The sequence below is a fragment of the Coturnix japonica genome, chromosome 3 (genome assembly GCF_054131305.1).
Source record: "Coturnix japonica strain WE chromosome 3, WE-NBRP24, whole genome shotgun sequence".
Lineage (NCBI taxonomy): Eukaryota > Metazoa > Chordata > Aves > Galliformes > Phasianidae > Coturnix > Coturnix japonica.
This window is the reverse complement of record NC_140665.1, coordinates 22,633,941-22,652,458: the sequence shown is the minus strand read 5'-3', so window position 1 is coordinate 22,652,458 and position 18,518 is coordinate 22,633,941. Positions and strand designations below refer to the sequence as shown.

Genomic DNA, 18,518 nt, shown 5'->3' with positions numbered 1-18,518 from the left:
ATCTCATTTGTAGGGCAGGACAACTTCTTGTATTACTTTTTTTTTTTTTTTTTTGGTGAAAGGAAGCATAATTATATGTAATCTATACATTGTGACACAGAAGAAAGAACTAAATGGAGATGGAAAGCCAGTACTAATCCTATCAAATGATAACTTCTCTAACACTTCTCGAAAAGACAGCAGTGCCTATTGAATGTACTATAATTTGTCCTTTAGAAGACTAAAGATGGATATAGTCTACAGGTCAGACATTTATCCAACAAAGACAAGTGAAATAATGGGCTTAAGGCACAAAACAGAATATAAGCATTACATTCTGTGTCACAGAGCTGGTCTCAGGAAGAAAACAGAACTCTCCAAGACAAGAAACTAGGTTCCAGAGTGGTATAGGAACACACTGGTGATAGTCCTGCTAGGAAAGGGGGTCCAGATGATACGGATTACAAGTTCTCTTTCAGCACAAGAAGTTAGTCCCTACATCCATTGTTTTCCTCTGGAAACAGAGAAAGCGAAAATTAAATTGAAATCCAGTGACTCCATGCAATTCTCATGTAGGTATATAGATCCCTCAAACAGGCAAGAACTCATGCTGTTTCAGAAAATACAGCTTAGAATCTGGGAACAAAACATAAAGCTGGATGCCATCCCCATGGCCGTGCTCATCTCTGCTTCTTTCTCTCTTTGATTTTAACCTGTTTTCATAACTGATTGGTTACGTTTCTCAGTTCATCCCTGTGCGATGTTTTCAAAAGGACCAGAATGCCTTCAGCTTCAAAAAGGATGAAGAGCCTTCCAGATTACACTTGTCCCACATTCCTTGATGCTATTACAGCCTTTCAGTATTTCAGTGTAAAAATCTAAGTAAAAGCTGCTCTTGATAATATCCAAGATGTCTACAAGAAGGACAAAAGCTGCCTCCTGAACATTGTTTCACAAGGAAATGTGGCACCAGAACACACTTTGGGGATATTTAATGCATCAAGACTTCACTTCTTTAAGGCATCAAGCATCATGTAACAACCCTCTCAAGCAGAAAGAAAAAACATTCTTTTTTATTTTGATATGAGCATGAGCTGTTGATTCTCTGTGATTCTGTGAATCCACATTTCTGATTTATCTCAGATAAGTATTTATTATCTACTGACACCTTCAATTTGATAATGATGAATCTCAAATTCAAAAGTTATTTACTGTGGCAATCCCTGTTATCAAGTTGCTTCTGTAACTCACAGTCCCTAGAGATAGAACACAAAGGTATAGCCTGCTTGAGAATAAGCAACTTTAAACATGAGTCTATTGATCACATAGAAATGTATAAACGCAAGCAAATCCAAATTCCAGCAGTTATCTCCTCCACTGGAACCACATTTGCTTTCTTCCATGTCACAGTTCCCTGCTTACATCCATCACACCTCTCTGCAGTCTGAATGCTCCTGCCCTTTAAAATTTCATAACTAAAATTGTGTTATTTTTTCCATCTGGAGTGGAAAAGCATACCAAAGTTAATATACTCACTGCTCCCCTCTCATTTGTTTCCTTTTTAAGACACCAATTTATCTAGATGAAAGTAAAGTATAACAATCAAAATATTTCAAACACTGGCTTTGCTCCTATAAATACGTGTTTAAAAACAGAACAAAAAAAAATAGGAAAAAAAAAGACAAACAAAAAGGGAAAAAAATAAGAAAGGAAACATCAGGTTGGAGTTTTCCCTGAACAAAGACTGAGGCAATCAAAATACTATTTTTTGTGTAGCCTACCTGCGAAATGAACTAAAGCTTCTGCAGAGATGATAACTGATGATGGCTACAAAACACAGAAGGTTACAGTATCTAGGAGACCAACAAGAATTTTCCTATATAATTCCATGACTTTGAAACTGATGGCCTTTTTTTTTTTTTTTCCAGAAAAAAAAAATTAAAAAATAGGAAAATTAGAATCATTAGAAGCATAATTCCCAAACTTATATACAGCAGCAAAAATGACTCTCAGTATGCCGTCCTCACATTCACTCATGCAAAACCTGTTTCTTACTAGCTACCCAGACTGCACACAGACTCTGTTTACCTGAACAAGCAACAGTTTTCATAAAGTGATGCATTCCATTTTATATACTCTTTTCATATGTCTCACACTTGGTGTGTTAGATCTCAGATCAAAACAAGACAAATACAGTCAAAACACATTGATTGCATATACTCTGCAATTCAGCTAACAAGGTGGCCTATCACTTCCCAGGCCAAATTTAACTACGACATCACTTGATTTTGCCTGCTTATTCAAGTAAATCTATTTTTTCCTGATTTTTTTTTCCAAAGGGTTAACAATACAGGGAAAGATGAAAACAAGGTGTTAAAAAAATTATCAGCAACATCACTGACACACTATTTTTATTTCATTTAGAATGAGCTATGTTTAAAGTGACTGCATTTAAAATCAAATTCAACTAACTCCCATTGCAGTCGTAGAACAAATATCTACTGAATTATTTGAAACAACAGACATTTATAATTGGAAGCCTCCTTTTCCTTTTTTTTTTTTCTTTTAATAAGGACTTTAAAAACAATGTTGTTTCATCTATTTCAATCTTTGAAATTATTAATCTTAAAAAATGAACTAAGAATGAAAAACAGTACTGGGACCTTCTATCTTTCTCTGAATCACCTTTAGATAAAAGATGTCTATTAATTTTTGTGCACTTGTCAATCACCTGTCATTAGAACTCTACACTTTGCACTTGAGGAGTGACTATATCATTCAGCTGAAAAATTATGCTGGATATTACCAGCAGGCGATAAGAAACCAAGATATACTGTAGCTAGGCAGGCTCAACCTGACTGATAAGCTGTTCTTTAACCATGTTCCTGTACTACGCAATGTTTTTCTCTACAAAGACATACAAGCATTGATTTTGAAGAACTCAAATGCTTCATGCTGTGCCACCCTGTAACTTTGTAGATAGCACGTACACTAAAATATTTGCATTTGCAAGCAGATATTAACTAGTCATATCCACAACAAACTGATTTCATGTAGAAGCACAGCAAGGGAGTAGTTGATAAAAGTTGACTGAAGGTAAAAATGGAAAAATAATTGATTTCGCAATCAATTCTCAGTTTAAATTAAAACCAATTAAAATGTAAATTCTGAGTGTTGCATTTTTAGATCAGGAGCTCATTTGTTTTCCATTATTCTGAAATGTTTCCAGGAGAATTGCTGCCCTTCAGAAACGTGCTACAAATTTCCAATGGAATGTTGTATAGCGTGCAAGGAACGCACTCTCTGCAAAGCTCAGGTCTGTAAAAGCAATGATTTTTTGAAGCAGCTAATACAATTTTGCCCTTTTTTTTCCCAACATATTTTCCCCCTCCATGAGTCCCAGAACTCATTGCAGACAATCAATTGTCTAGCATTCCACATGTGTTTTTTTCCTCTCACAGTATCCAGTTGCACAGTTCTATTAAAGACATGGTCACACGCATAACATTCCGTTTTGCAAATTAGCTCGTCTTTTCCAAGGAATTGCTCATCTAGCCATCAAATGATTGACACAATATCACCTACCCAGTATATACAAAATTCCAAAGCTAGCCTACAGGAAGTAATCTAGAGAAGAGAGGAAGGCATAAAGGATAAATTAAGGATTAGAATAGAATGTGTGATCTCATTTGTATCATGTCTGATGTGTGTACACACCAACAGGGAACTCTGTTGGCATGAAACTGGTGCAACTTCATCAATTTTAGGAGATTCAGAAATAAGATTTGTAACAGTTATTTAGCACACAAACTCTTCCACACGTAGCATCAACACTTAGGCAACACATACAGAGCTCTGCCTCAGTGGCGACTGAACAATAGGTCCAGTTTTTCTATTCTATCTGTAACTCTTAGCAACTTTCCATGGGCCACACAAACAAATTTTGCTTAGCACTTTAACTCTTTGGCAGGTTAGCGCACTTGTAAATAGGCTTAATCTTTGTATTACATTGCTTTAGATGTGGAACTGCTAAGAATTAACATTATCACTGTAAGAACAGAGTGATCTCGGGATCCAACAAAGGAAATATAAGAAATAACGATAAAAAGTTGTGTTTTGTTTCTTCAGCATGCTTCTCTTGAAAACAAAAATTGCAGCACCTCACTCTTTTGAAAGTGAAGGACAAACTCTTCTTATAAGAGCACAAGTCACCACTACAACTAAGAATCTCCTGCAAAACTGAAGAAAAAAGGCACAGCTCCTGAGTGAAAGCCCTGCTTACCAACTGAACAAATGAAGTAAGGGCTTTCACTCCCACCAAAGAAATGAGAGCCAGCTTTAGCACATCACTCTGATTTATCCTTGCTGTCAGTCCTCATTAGGACACAGAGAAGACAACTATGCAGGGGGAAAAAAAATACCGTAGACCTAATTTTTCCAACAAGATACATTTTCTTTGTTTTATTAAAGCACTGAAAAACCAAACAAGTAGCATTCAGAAGGAAAAAAAAAAATAACCCACGTAACTTGGAAGAGGGTATGTTTGTTAAGGTTGTACTTCCTTTTTCATGGTAACAGGTGTTTCCACTTTGAGCAACTGCATTTTTAAAGAATAATATTTTGAGAATAAATGTAAATCAATTCACCTTCACAGTAAGTTTCCTGTTTAATGTAATACTACAAATATTATTAAATACTACAAAAATGCAAACAACAGGAGAACTTACGTCTTTATTCACCTCAGAATACGCAAATCTCTGTAATTCTACATGTGGGTACAAAAGGTCTAATTCTGTCAGGAACTGAATCTGAGTACAAGTTTATGCCTCTTTTATAGATGAGCTCTGAGCTTGCTTCCAGATTTCTAGGGTGCAACTTAGCAAAGGGTTAACAGCAAAACACAGCAATTCTACTTCACTCAACCTGACAGCCTGAACCTGATTCAACTTAAGACTGTGAGAGTTAACAGATGTGAAAGAAAAGTAGTTCTGAACTTTAATATAAGAATTCTATAAGAATGCTAACTCACATCAAGCCAGGCAGAATTAAATTATTCAGATCATTGTTAGACAGGATTAATACCTCCATTTTTGTATACGGTGTCATAAACAATTTGTACAGGGCCCAATACCCTTCAGTTCCCTCTGAGATCAAAGAGGCAGTTAAGCATCATTGTGACTGCTTGAAGGCTATGCTGGTATGGGGATTAATAATGAATTTTAAAGGGAGAGCAGCACCTATTTGCAAAGCAAGCTCTGCTTCCTAAAGCACTTGGGGGGGTCTCATTAGCAATCACCTGTTTCAGTGCAGGCCAGAGCCAACACCCGTATGAAATCAACACAGCCATTCATTGCACATAGCTGTGCCACTAGCGGCTTCATGTAAGTTATTTTAACATCTAATCCTTTGGCTTTAAGTCTTTAAGTATTTAAAGGACTTCAGCTTTTTCAAGACCAGGGCAAATGAAAAACAGCAGAACAAATATATCATTATGAAAAAGACAAACCTTTACATGAATCATCCTCAATGGGCTGCTTGAAAGCCGTTATGTCATTGAAAGTGCAAAGAAATAAAACCACTTTATCCTGCTCATTTCGGATTGGAGCAATTTTCACAAAGAACCAGACAGGTGTTCCTGGAAACAAACATATCAAAAAGTTTGTCAGTGGTAGGCAGAACAGTAACTGTGCTAATTTAGATGTTTACACTTCCAAATCAGCCATCTGTAAATGTTACCTTAATGTTTTGGGAGTTTCGCAAACACCTATTAGGAAAAATGACAGAGTAGCTGACAAGAGTGTTAGTTAAATTCTGTGTTCTACCTCTGATTAGCTTTTTAATCTTCAGGAATTGTTGCCTACTTATGGGCTTAATCTACTAAGCCAATACACGAACTTACGCAGTGCTTCGAAAACTGATAGAAGAGTCCTATATACGTGTAAGGGTGCACACAACACAGTCTTGCTGGTTCTGTGCAAGCCTTGCAGACAGGTCAACAGTGTTTAAACCACAACCATAAAAAGAGTCCCAACTCAAGAGCATGGTTGGCTTTAGTGTTCTCTGAGGGAGCACCAGTCCCTAATAACTATGTCAGCTCTGGAAACTCCGGCCTTGCCTGCAAATCCTCTCATGGAAGGGACATTCTTTGCAAGTTGCCTTTCAGTTTGACTTTTTTTCTGAGCTTGCTCAGAATCACTCCAGTGTGAAACAGAACTCCAGTGAATATTGAAGAGAATAAGCCATTGGGACCAGCCTGTGTGTTATGGATGGGACTTAAACTGTAAAGCACATAACTATACTTTAACTACTTCGGTAGAAAACCTCCTAATAAAAACTGTAAGACTAAAGTCTGCACAACACAGAAAAAAAATTTCCCAGACAATGACCCTTTAGATGCTGTTGCCAATTTTCCTTAACATCTGTCCACACAAATCTCTCTGAGGAGGGAAACTACCAGTCAGACTTGCCTTTCTATATTTCCAGTGGTTCTGCTGAGGCTGCTGAAAACTCAGTAATGACAGCAGTGAAGATCCATTTAACAAGACTGTGTCTACCACTCCCATTTCACAGGAGTCAGCACAACAGTGTTAGTAATACTGAAGTATAAGTAGCTTGGAGGGGTCAGGAAAAAAAAGCAGCTGGCTCCTCTCTTTCTTGAAGGCACCATTATTTTCTGTGCAACTTTCAGTCATAAAAAAATGACTAATTATACATGCTTTCATACTGTCCCTATGCCCTCAGTGATGGTGAAGAAAAAAAAAATCATCCCTGTTATTGCAGACCTAAGGTTTAAGAGTCAAAGAGAGGATTTGAACTTGCTTGCCATGAGTTACATTCCTCTCAGATTTCCTTTGTGAGCTACATTTGACAGAAAAATCTACATAAAAGAAACCGGTGCAAGATATGAAAATCAACAGGTTTTGGCCATAGGGGAAAGCCAGAACAAACAGTGTCACAACTAACTTTTGTTACTTGTGCAGGACAGCCTACTTCTTACAGGGTTATCCTAGAGAAGTATTTCTTCTCTTTCTTGAACATGGAATCCTCATCTAGGCTAGAGATCAGATTCTCTTTCACATGAATTACTCAGTGTTTTCACTTGACTGCTGTATGGTGTATGTCATGCAACAGTTATAAACAACTAGGGCCACTTGTGTTTCCTGACTGTTAAAGGTTCACAAGGAAACCTGAGGTAGTTCACAACAAGCAAAGGCAGTATTTTTCTTACTACACTAATAGAGCATGTTGCTACCCAGTGCCTCACCTGGCTGTCTCCCAGCCTCTGTGCTTAGCAATCTTTTCTGGCCACAGAAAGCCAGGACAACTCCAAGACCTATGGACAGCTTCCATAAATGAAGCCTGATTCCCCACTGCGCATGTATAGCACAGGCAGTTTCAAAGCCTGACTGAGCTTCCATGCCATATGTACAGCCACCTCTATAAACAGCAGGGTATACAATGCAAGGAGTCCTTCACTAGAAGAACAGAGAAATCCAAATTGCATTATTGAATAACATTTCCAGAGCAAAAAGTATACAGGGATCAATATCATGGGGGTTTTATTTGTGCTTATGGCTGTTTTGGTTGGGTTCTGGTTTTTTTGCTTTCATTTTTTGGGTGTTTGTTTGTTTGTTTGTTTAAGAGCTAGCATACCTGAACAACCCCCTCCAATAAAACAAGTAAACAGAAATGCTAAATGCAAGAAAAGATTCAGTAGAGTAACTGTGACTGCAAAATCATCACTAACTTATTAATGAGACACTGCTGCAAAGGACTCAAATTTTCAAGACAGTAGTGCTCTTTACACTCTTCATTCTCAGGAGCTACTAAAACTACCCATCTCCATTTCTTCTTGCTTGCTTGCTCTTCCCAATTTCACATAAACTGTTCTAATAATACTAGCCCTCTGAGGCCAAATTACACATGTGACTTCATCTCTGACTCTCACAGATATATCAACTACTGATGATGCTGTAACACATTACTGAAACAGAAAGGATGCAGTTCATGTTCTTATTCCAGCTATTTTTTCAAACACCTGTTATATGCTCCTTGTGACTACGTTACAATACGTTGTTAGATGACTTTTCTGACATTATGAGAACAGCTTTCTGTTGCTTTTCCTGATAACCTGTAGAAGGTTGCTGCAGGGCAAGCTTATAGCAGCAGGGTATTCACCTTCTGATTCCTTTGATTCCCACTCCTGTGCTGCATTATTTCCATCAAAACAGAAAAACAAAACCCTTCTTACCTAGGACCAAGTATAAATCTTCACCATCTGCCCACTGGCAATGAAAAAGTGAGAAAGAGTCATCTCTTCTTACTAGCTAAAAGTAGAAATTTCTGATGACTGTCATTATCTGGGGAACCTTATCATTTTCAGAGTGCCACACACAGGCTGTGTTGCAGGCCAAAATATAAAAAATCAAGGTGGAGTGCACAGGCTGTGTAAATCATCTTCCAGTTTTGCACCTACATCATAATACAGTAACAGTAGAAATAAGTAGATGGAAAATTCTGCCAGGCTGTCCTGTACGCTCCTCTGATGCTGTTCAGAATTTTTACCCCCAATGTGTTTGACAGCTTGTCAGTCTCATCTGGAAATAGGAGACAAGTGGATATAAAAACACAGTCATGAGGTGAGAGCTCACAGGGCTGAGCTACATGGGCTTTCCACAGAGCTCTGCAATTGGGAGCTCATTAATAGCTGAACTGGGGTCTGAACTGTGGGAACACACTGAGAAGTTTAGCCAAGATATGGCTGTACTCAGCTTTTTTTCCTGCATACTGGTTTAATTATCAAAAGAATTTTACTTTTTTAAACATTAAACAGTTTATTTAACTATTAAACAGGAAAGCTTAAAGTATAAACCAGTTATAAATCAGGTCGGAAACTAGAATTTCATCCTCCTTCAAGCAGCCTTCATACTCTCGGTGTCAAAGCGGATGTCCCTGCTCAGCCAGACAATCACTACTAGCAGGAGGCACAGAGATCAGGCTATTCTAATGAAAAATGAGCTTTTTCAGATTCAGGCTGTGTGCCATGCAGGCAGTGAGAGAAACTGCAGTATGTGTTACAGAGCTCTGATAGCAGAACGAGAGTAACTTCCCCTTATGCCTCCTGTGTGTGTTGATGTACAGCCACTCAGAGACTGTTTACCAGCGTTTCCAACAATACATCCACTTTCATTTACATTTTGTGTTCAGTTCTGGCAAAGTCTCTCACTGGTAAAGTTCAATGAGAATGCCAATGCACAAACAAAGAAGTAAACACTTGTGAGCCACGTTGGCTTCTGTTAGATTTGGAATCAACAGTGAAAGAATCCAGAGTTTGTCTAATGGCATAGGACCAATCCTGCTAGAAAAGGAACGTCACTTCAAAGCTTGTAGAAAAGCAGTGAGAACAAATGGTAAGAGATTGAATTCTACAACAAACTTCTGACAGTAGCCTGTAGCACCAGGCAATCTTGTGGTACGAAAGTTACATAGCTAATTCCAGAATTAACAGATACATCTCTTATTGCCTGAGCACAGGACTTAGGATGTTGCCTTGAAGACAAGACTATTTTAAGAGACATGATTCAGGTCCCAGATCTCCTCCAGACTAACATGCAGTAAATGTCTCCACATCTTACCATTTCCCATTGGTAAGACAAATACAGCTGTCTCTTTCCTCTCCTCCCTTCCAGTCCTATGTATTTCAACAGTGACATGTTCACCCCCCTGCCAGGAACATCAACATTTAACATGTGATTTGACTTTGAGGTCCTTCAGAAACTCTAGCATGAAAGTGAACAAGGCATTAAAGGTGCATTCCTGCATCTCCCTTTGAGCATACTGATGACCCTCTCCTCCTTTTGTTTTTCCTCTTGTCAACCAAAAATAGGCTATAATGAAAACCAAAATGATTATCTAAACATGCCCTTGCCCCACACCTCAAACCATTTAAACAAACAGGTCAATTAACCAGCTGTTTTTCAAAACTACAGAAAGCACATTGTTTAAATAAAAGTGAAATAGCCACTTTTTCTTTCCATAAAGTAAAATCATGGGGGGGGAAATAAATAAATAAAAGGGAAAAAAATAGTTGACTATCCAGCTGATGTCTTCACTGTCCTTACTTCAAGTAAGATCAAGACTCCTCAAAGCAGTACGACCTCTGTAGTACCTTGTGTTTCAATCGAGTGGTTATCGACTACAGCCCTAAATGTAAACAGTCAAGCAATAGGGAAATGAAAAGGATAGAAGGATGTAATGTGCCTCCAGCAATTACTCCATGTAGTGATGCAGACAGCAGGACTTCAGTTATATGAACAGCACAAATGACCACTGAAGTCACCCCTTTTGGAGTTTCACTTATGCATAAGACTCTATGAGATTGTTTCCTTCTATCACACCAAATAGTCTGTCCTATATCAAATTAGCACACAGGTTGTTTAGTAAGAGTTTGGCAAATCTATACTCACATAGCTTTTAAATTAGGAGCACAGAGGAGTCTCAGACATTTGCAAGATGAAGAGCAATCCTCTAGTCTCTACTTTTTAGCAGAGAGCATGCACTGAATGACACCAAACCAGCTCAGTACGTAGAAGTTCCACCTAGTAATAGTAGACGTTACATTTCCACCACTTTAAAAGATACTGCCTTCATGGTTTCTGCATCTGGGGCTGCTATGTTCTGGCATCTAATGCTTCTAAAGGTCAGACTCTTATGTGCTAAGATAAAGACAATCAATTTCAGTCCTCAAATGTGAGGTTGCTATGCAGTGTTATCCTATGACACTGGAACAAACAGTTTAAAATGTTCAGAGCACGCACTACTGCATGGTGCTGATACAGTCTACCTGTTCTTCAGAGAAATCAGAATCAGAAAGTGGTTATAAAGAAGGGTAAGACACGGGGAAGTCTGAAATCTTCTCTCCATTTACCCCAGGTAAAATATTTAATAATTCTGAATTAAAAATTTAAGGAGTACTATTGGAAATTTTCACTGCACTGTATATGTTTAAGGTAATGACAGCAGGTCTTGTTTGGCAACACATTTGAAGTCTTTGAAGTCAATGGAAAACATCAGTTTTATGAATCCAAAATACTTTGGTTTGACCTTCCTGAGGGTAACTGAACTCACGCAGATGGATTTCACAGAAGAGAAGATGCAGGTGTGCATAATGCTTGACAAATAGGGAGATAGATTTCAGTGGCAGGCTCAGAAGGATACATGCCAGTTTCCAAGGACTCCCTTATTCCTGCTTCTAGTCCTATGCAATGATTTAATTTAGCAGTTATATACCAAAAGTATCCATCTGCAGACACTACAGTCACAGCTCACATCATTTTAAATGGTTTAAACCAATATAAGTTATGAGAAACCCTTTCCTAGAAGTAGGCAATCATCCCCAAAGTGAATTTTGCTCTTCATAAATTAGCATGTGTAGAGCTGTTTTGTTGGGTTTTCTTCTGTATTTATTTTTATTTTCTACCCCTGCAGAAAGCACTCGTCTCAAAGACATGTACAGGCAAAATCTGCCAAATCACTATTTGGGGTTAATCTATCATACTTTGACATCTATGAGTGCCCAAAGGTGGGGGGAGGGAAGGTATGTTTAAAAAATTAAACACAAAACCCACAAATCTTCATGTTATTCAATGTATTAAGTATCCAAGCAGTCAGAAAACCAGAAAAGTGAATCCCAGTGTAAATAGGGAGTGAGGCTCAGCTACTAGAACTGTTCTAGGTACATATATTATGAGCTACTTCTTATCTGAACCACTTCACAGTTTGCAAAAGAGTTACCTGTGGTTCATCCTTTGGATGCTGCTTCCACTGGCCTCACCTTTCTCACTATTAGAAAATCCCTGAGAGAGGAAAAAATAAACAAACAAACAAACAAACAAGAGCTGGCTCTGCAGCACGGCTGCAGCAATGGGAACATTTTTGCCCAAGCACAGAGACCTCCTGAGCCTCTCTGTAAGTCTGTATGGAGTTCAGAGATTCACAGACTCTTCTGTATGGCTGGAAATTAAAACAAGAGTCCAGTGTATTAGCTAGAAATATTCTTTCTCATCAGCCTGCTCTGCTATTCAAGCCCATATTCCATTTAGCTCTTAGCCCACTTCTGATGCTCCTTCACTGAAGCATGATTAAATACAGCATAGGGAAGGGAGTTATATTTCAAATGGGCATCACTTCTTCAGAAGTAGATGGAAATAAATAAATCTGCACACACACAAAAATTTATTTCAGCAGTATTGGCAGCAAGTGCATCCAGAAGAAGGCTGCTATTGCACTGCTGGTAGGAAACAAGGCAGTGGAAGTCTAAGTTTAATTTACTGAGATGTCTTCATTTATCAGACTTAGCATAAAGTGTAATAGTCTAACAAATTACTTTAAAAGTCTCCTGAGAAATTTGACTTTTAAAGTTGTATCAGTTCAAATCAGCTAAGATGTGACTGAGGTTAGATGCAAAACATTGTTTAAAATATCAGCCTGTATTCCTCCTTCATGTAACCAGCAGAACTCCACTGATTTTATTGAAATTTAGAGTTGCTTTGATTTTCCCACAACATAAACAATACTGCCAGCATTGCTGGACACTCACATCTAATCAAACAATGGAACTGAAGCTCTCACATGAAATTACTGTCAAAATGCATGTTGTTGTTTTGCAGTCTAGATTAAAGAAAGCTTTCACTGAACCTCCTTTCAGGAATGATCATGAACTGCCACTGAGTGCAATGGAACAGCACCACAGCCACAATGACAAAAACTTGGTGCCTGTTCACCTGCTTGCCACAACTGCCTCCAATTATCCTGAAGGAGCTCTACATTTCTAGGAAGAAATGTGTCTAGAGAATAAAAGCAATCATCACATTTCTGCTAAGTAAATCAAGGGCCTAGCTTATCAAACACAAGGACCCATCAAATCTGTGTTCCATCTTAACTTCAACTTCTCAAAAGAGGGGGGGATCATCACTATTGGGCAGAAAAGGAGGAGTGGACTGAGAAACAGGAGACCAGAGTAGAGACAATATCCACAAATGCAAACATGAAGACAGAAAACTGCATAATTCCTTTGAATAATACAGCCTATGTTGTTTTTAGAGTGAGTTGCAATGAAACTAGCAGACAAACTGTACTTCCTATCACCTTGGTGGTATATTTGTATAGCACAACCACATAAATACTGGAACTCAGTCACCACCACGTAAAGTGTCAAAAATACCTGTCCTATTTAGAGATTAGGTGACTATAGGAACAACAGAGGCAGCAGTCTGAGCACTAAATGACTGGTAAACAAGACAATATTTTCTATGATGAGATTTTTCTCAGAATAAGCCACAAGGACATTCATTTTTTTTGTACTTCTCAGTAACAGCCCTCTAGTACTTTTAGGCAGTTTCTCTAACAGTAGTTAAGGTACCTTTAAAGCTACAAGTCCAACAAACATAAGAGCACTGTGTTTTGTTAAACTCAAAAGTGAGCTCTGTGCTTTCCTTTTTCCCATGACTGTGACCCTCCATGCACGCAGAAGAACCATCGCAGCCTTGCTTTTTGGCATGTCGCATAATACAGCTTCTGCACAGCTGGACTTTGTTCTAGGCCGCCTCTCCTCAGGGAAGTGCACAGCAGGGCAGGAAGCATTCCTCACTCCACAGTTACCTTGCTTTAAATCTGCATAAAAGACAGAGAGGCCCCAGGCTGTACTACAGGCCATATGCTGCAGCAATGACAGAAGAGTAGCTGCAGAGCCTCTTGGTGCCAAATTGCTGTTAACTAAGAGAAACTTCCACACCATGCTGGATCCCAAACCACAGTTTATTTACTTGGCTTTAGATGCATAGAGGTAAGCTGCACATGTCCCTGAGGTCACTAACCGAGCTAGGAATTGAAATCATCTTTAAGAAATAGGCAAACATCAGAGGCAAGTTAACACCAGAAGTCATGAAGCATAAAGCAAGGCTATCCAGGCAGCACATGAAGCTTTTCTATTGAGTTGGACTAGCAAAGCTGTGCTCCAGAAAGGCCCTGAGCAACAGCATCAGGTCAGAGGTCATGAAGCTTTGAACAAGCTAAAAAGAAATGAAAAAGACTAGAGAGAAATAAATACAAAATCTCTTAAAGAAGGTTTCTTTTCTCCCCTAAAAGAATGACACCACTTTGGCACCACCAATTCTTACAAGAACAAATTCTGGTACAAAACAAGCAGCTCCACACATCAGCTCTAACACACAACTATTATCTTTTAGCTCTTGTCCCTGTTCTCTCTCCAAACTCCAACAGCCAGCCCTAGCGGGTCATTTCAATAGGAACAGCAATGGCTACACATAAAAATGGATTACCTTTTCCCATAAAACTGGCCCTTCTAATGAAAAATAAAACAGCATTGAGGTTAACTGTCAAAAATTGCATCATAGCAGCTCATGTTATGCTTTGTGTTTAGAGCTCCCCATGCCCACCAGTGCAGAATTGATCGGAGCAATTGTCATAGCTGTAACAGGAAGAAGCTGCTTGCAGGATGCTTCTACAACATACCTTTCCTTCATGGTTAGAAGGCAAAACAGTTAAACACAAAATGAAAGTGACAGAATACAGCCTTTTTAGCTTGACATTTGGCCTGACTGAAGGCCCCAGAGTATTTGCACTTCAGATTACTTTTAGTAAATAAAAATAACTATGCCATGACACAGTCATGGGGTGGAACAACAAATTTTGGGCAAGCAGTTCATCTGCTAACGTGGAGTTACAGACAGACTAAAATTCCTAGGAAGAAAAGAGAAAATAATCATACTGCAGTCAAGAAGTAATTATGTCCAAAACAAAAGACAGCTTCATTGAAAGACATCAGGAAGCAGTCTTGCTTCTAAAACAAAAGACTGGATCTTTTTATTATGAAGCTACATCTAAATATTGGTTTTGCTGTATCAAATTAAAAAAAATAAAATAAAAATTAAAACGTTCTCTGTAAGAAAAACCATTTGCATAAACCTGGCTTGGGCACTAACATAGCTAAAGAAAATAATGCTGACTTCACACACAAATTGCTCTAAACATCAAAATGAATTAGAGCTTCCTCTGCTTCCATGAGTGGCTCTCATCTTTAATGTTCTTCTTTCTCCCCTGTAGATCTGTTGGCAGAACCAGGGCTTATTTAACCCAGCATAAAACACAGTACTCCAGGGTGACAGACTTGCAAATTATGTCACAATTTAAAACAGTTTTACAGACCTACATTAATGAACAAACTAATCGACTACTTACTGTTCTTCTTGTACATCAGGATTTCAAAGGAATTCATCTCATAGTTCTCAAATGTCTGCCGGACTTTGTCAATTGTATCTTTGTCTGTCAGCTCTCCATACATAAAACTGCAAACAAACCAAGGAATTCAAGTCAGACACTAAACAAAGACACTACACCATTTGTTTACAGTGCAAAAAGGACCTATTTAGAAATAGCCCTACTTTGATTTTATTTCACCTGGAAAGCATATTTGACAGATGCAGCCCCAGGAGACAAAAGACAGAACAGGGATGAACAAACTACTGTTTTCCTCAAGCAACAAGCACAAAACTACAAGCCTTTTTAACAGAAAATAAATCTGTTCTCAAATACCTGCAGGTGCTGCTTTTTTGCATAACTTCTGCTCTGTGATATCCTGATAGCTTGCAAAATCCATCGTTGCTGTACACAATGGGCCAATCCACTATCTGGGCATTGCCCAAGACAAAATTAGTATCTGTTTGAAAGAACACATCAGTTAGACATCAGACAAGACTACAGTTGCATCAATGGAAATACTCATGTTGAATCCGAACTGCATTGCTTCCATTCCTGCACAGTTTTTTCCAGATATTATTCCCAATGTAGACCACAGGAGTATTCCCTGTTTTAAGTAATGTCTTAGTTTAAGAATTTAAGTTTAATTAATTACACCGGCAAAGCTGAAGAAGGTGGTTTAATGCAAATGAAACTCACAATGTTAAGCAGGTAAAATTCATTCCTCGACTAAGCACAGATTCATTAAATTGCTTCCCTCTGTGCCACACAGACTGATCCACCATGACACTCAATTTGGATGGGAAGGCTCAAGACAGCCAAAACAGCCTGAGCAGTTATTTCTCATCTGAGCACAGACTTAGAGGCTCCTGTCGATACAGCCTTCGCTGCTGACCACACAAGTTCTATTACTCCCTGTATGACGTGTATGGCACAGCACTACAAACAAGACACCAGACAACTAGTTTTAGTACATATACCAGCAGAAAGATGTCTCTGTTCACTGCATGAGCTAGAATGAGTTTCAGCCACTAAGAAAAAAATTGAGTGGGATTCAAACTTCCATTCTCATTGGATCTTTGCATGCTTTATTTCTATGATTAATTACTCATTTGAACAAAGAATATACTCAAAGCCAGGCCCAGGCCTTGTTTCTATGCTGTTTTGGCTCTTTGGTTCTCAGCTCTCAGTGCAAATGCCAAGACAGAGAGCAGTGCTTCTGACTGGGCACTGATAGGTGGGAGACTGCAGGGCCTGCTTTCACAGCTTCAAAGACTCCCCAGCTAGAAGTCAGAAGTCATCTTAGGTGGCTATGTGAGATAATGGCACCCATTTTGAAGGGGAGGCTCTAAGGGAGTCCGCTATGCTGTCTTCTCTACAAGACCTGCACCCAGCTGCTTACATAGCTGTCATTAACGGTACCTGCAACCAAGAGACACAAACAAGACATTTTACCTATTACTTGCAAAGAGTTTGGTTTCTTTTAACTTCCCCTTTCAAAATGTATTGTCCTGTTGCAAACTTCAAGTGGGTTTAAATAAAACATTCCTGTAGCTATCTAAATCCATTGCCCAATCCCATGAGCAAGATTAAGTGTATCTTTATACACTCTTTAGAGTGAAATATACCAGTAGTATAACTTCAGGACATTTTAACTGCTTTGTTTCTCAGTCTCTTCTAAATACCATGGTTTTCACTTGGTTCAAGTACTTTGTTCCAGAAACAATACATGTCTTTTACCCTTCCTATGAATAAGTAAGCCAAGTCATTTCTCATTGCTAAAGCAAGTGCTTTTGAGTGTCTATTATAAACAGTGGATTGCACTGTCTTAACATATTTCTGTATTTTCATCAGAAAGTACAAAAAGTATGCAAATATGACACTCAGGTCACGTTTTGCCCTGATGTGGACTGCGTTATTTCAAGCATTTACTCCTCCTCACCATCTCCCCTTTTGAAAAGGTAACAACACCCTTCAGTTCTTCAAGAACTCATTGAACGGCTTTTATTAACTGAAGCAGTTGCTTTCCTCTCACACTTAAATCTCAACATTTTCTTCAGATAAATAATCTCTGTTTTTTCACTAAAAGTGTACTTTTCTGATGGCTGTCGCTGTGCAGATCCTACTTCTACCTACACCTCCAAAGCATTTATGGTATAGGACACTGCTCTTATCCTCTTTTTACAGATAGAAGCAAAGCACCAAGTCCACATGGGGATGTAAGCATTGAAAGGCAAGACTGCTACAAGCCCAACTCTCAGTGATCCAAGAGATAGAAACTCTGAGTAGTGCTCATGATAGAACTAAGAAATAGCACAACAACCAGCAGCTGGCCCAAATTCATTTTAAAGCTGGTGATTTTCCTCTCTTACTATTCCTAGTATTCCAAATGTAAGCCTAGTTCTCATATACAATATATACAATACACAGAACCTTTGCCACTACTACTGGAGCTAAAAAAAAACACACATTCTTACTTGCCAACTTTTTAGGTTAATGAAATCTGATTTTTTTTTGGACCAGAAGAGCTTCCAAAGGACGACTAGAAAATGTGCACATATCTCCCTCCCTCCTGGCAGCTTTGTCATTTGGGTGTTTATCCTAGGAGATGTGAATAATAGAATCACTAATGTTGGAAAAGACATCCAAGATCATCCAGTCCAACCTACCACCAATACTAAACCACGTCCCTCAGTACCACATCTAAACATTTCACAAACACCTCCAGAGGCAGTGACTCAAACACCTCCCTGGGCAGCCTATTCCAGCATGTGACCACTTATTCTGAGAATAAATTTTTCCTAATATCCAACCTGAGCCTCCTCTGAGGGGCTACCCCTGAGCACCATGAAAGCTAAGTTTTCATTTCAGCTCCTGTATGACTTATCAAGCTACTACCAACACACTCAACATATGATGTCTAAGTCAACATGGACTGGTTGTTGTATTTTACACAGCCTTATCAGGCAATCCAAGTAGTGTAGTGAGCCCTTTCATGGAGGTGGAGGTAGAATGCCACAATCTGATAATATAGGTTGGGTTTGGACATGAGTTATAACCACACTTGTAGATCTTTACGTACTTTCAAAGTTCCAATGGCAAAAACAAGAGCATCTATCAATTCAAGGAGCAAGTCACAGGTTTTCAGGATCCCACTGTTTTATAAGTCTGACTTCTACCAAGTTCCCACTTTGTGCACCTTGATCTATTGTCTACAATACACAGCTCTGCCCCAGTCACACAGAAAGAAAACACTGAAGCTG

General features: G+C 38.7%; 1 protein-coding gene across 6 annotated transcripts in view; it reads right to left on the bottom strand.

Moving 5' to 3' along the window:
- Window positions 1-18,518, bottom strand: part of KCNH1 (potassium voltage-gated channel subfamily H member 1) — a 164,178-nt gene that overhangs the window by 136,569 nt on the left and 9,091 nt on the right. For all 6 annotated transcript variants that reach the window (XR_001553869.3, XR_001553870.3, XR_001553868.3 and 3 more), the window contains exons 2-4: window positions 15,592-15,715; window positions 15,238-15,344; window positions 5,486-5,614 (exon numbers count right to left, since the gene is read on the bottom strand). Coding sequence is in view for 2 of the 6 variants with exons in the window: in XM_015857406.3 (XP_015712892.2) it covers window positions 5,486-5,614; window positions 15,238-15,344; window positions 15,592-15,715 (360 nt within the window). In the remaining 4 variants the exon portion in view is untranslated. The remainder of the gene's footprint in view (window positions 1-5,485; window positions 5,615-15,237; window positions 15,345-15,591; window positions 15,716-18,518) is intronic.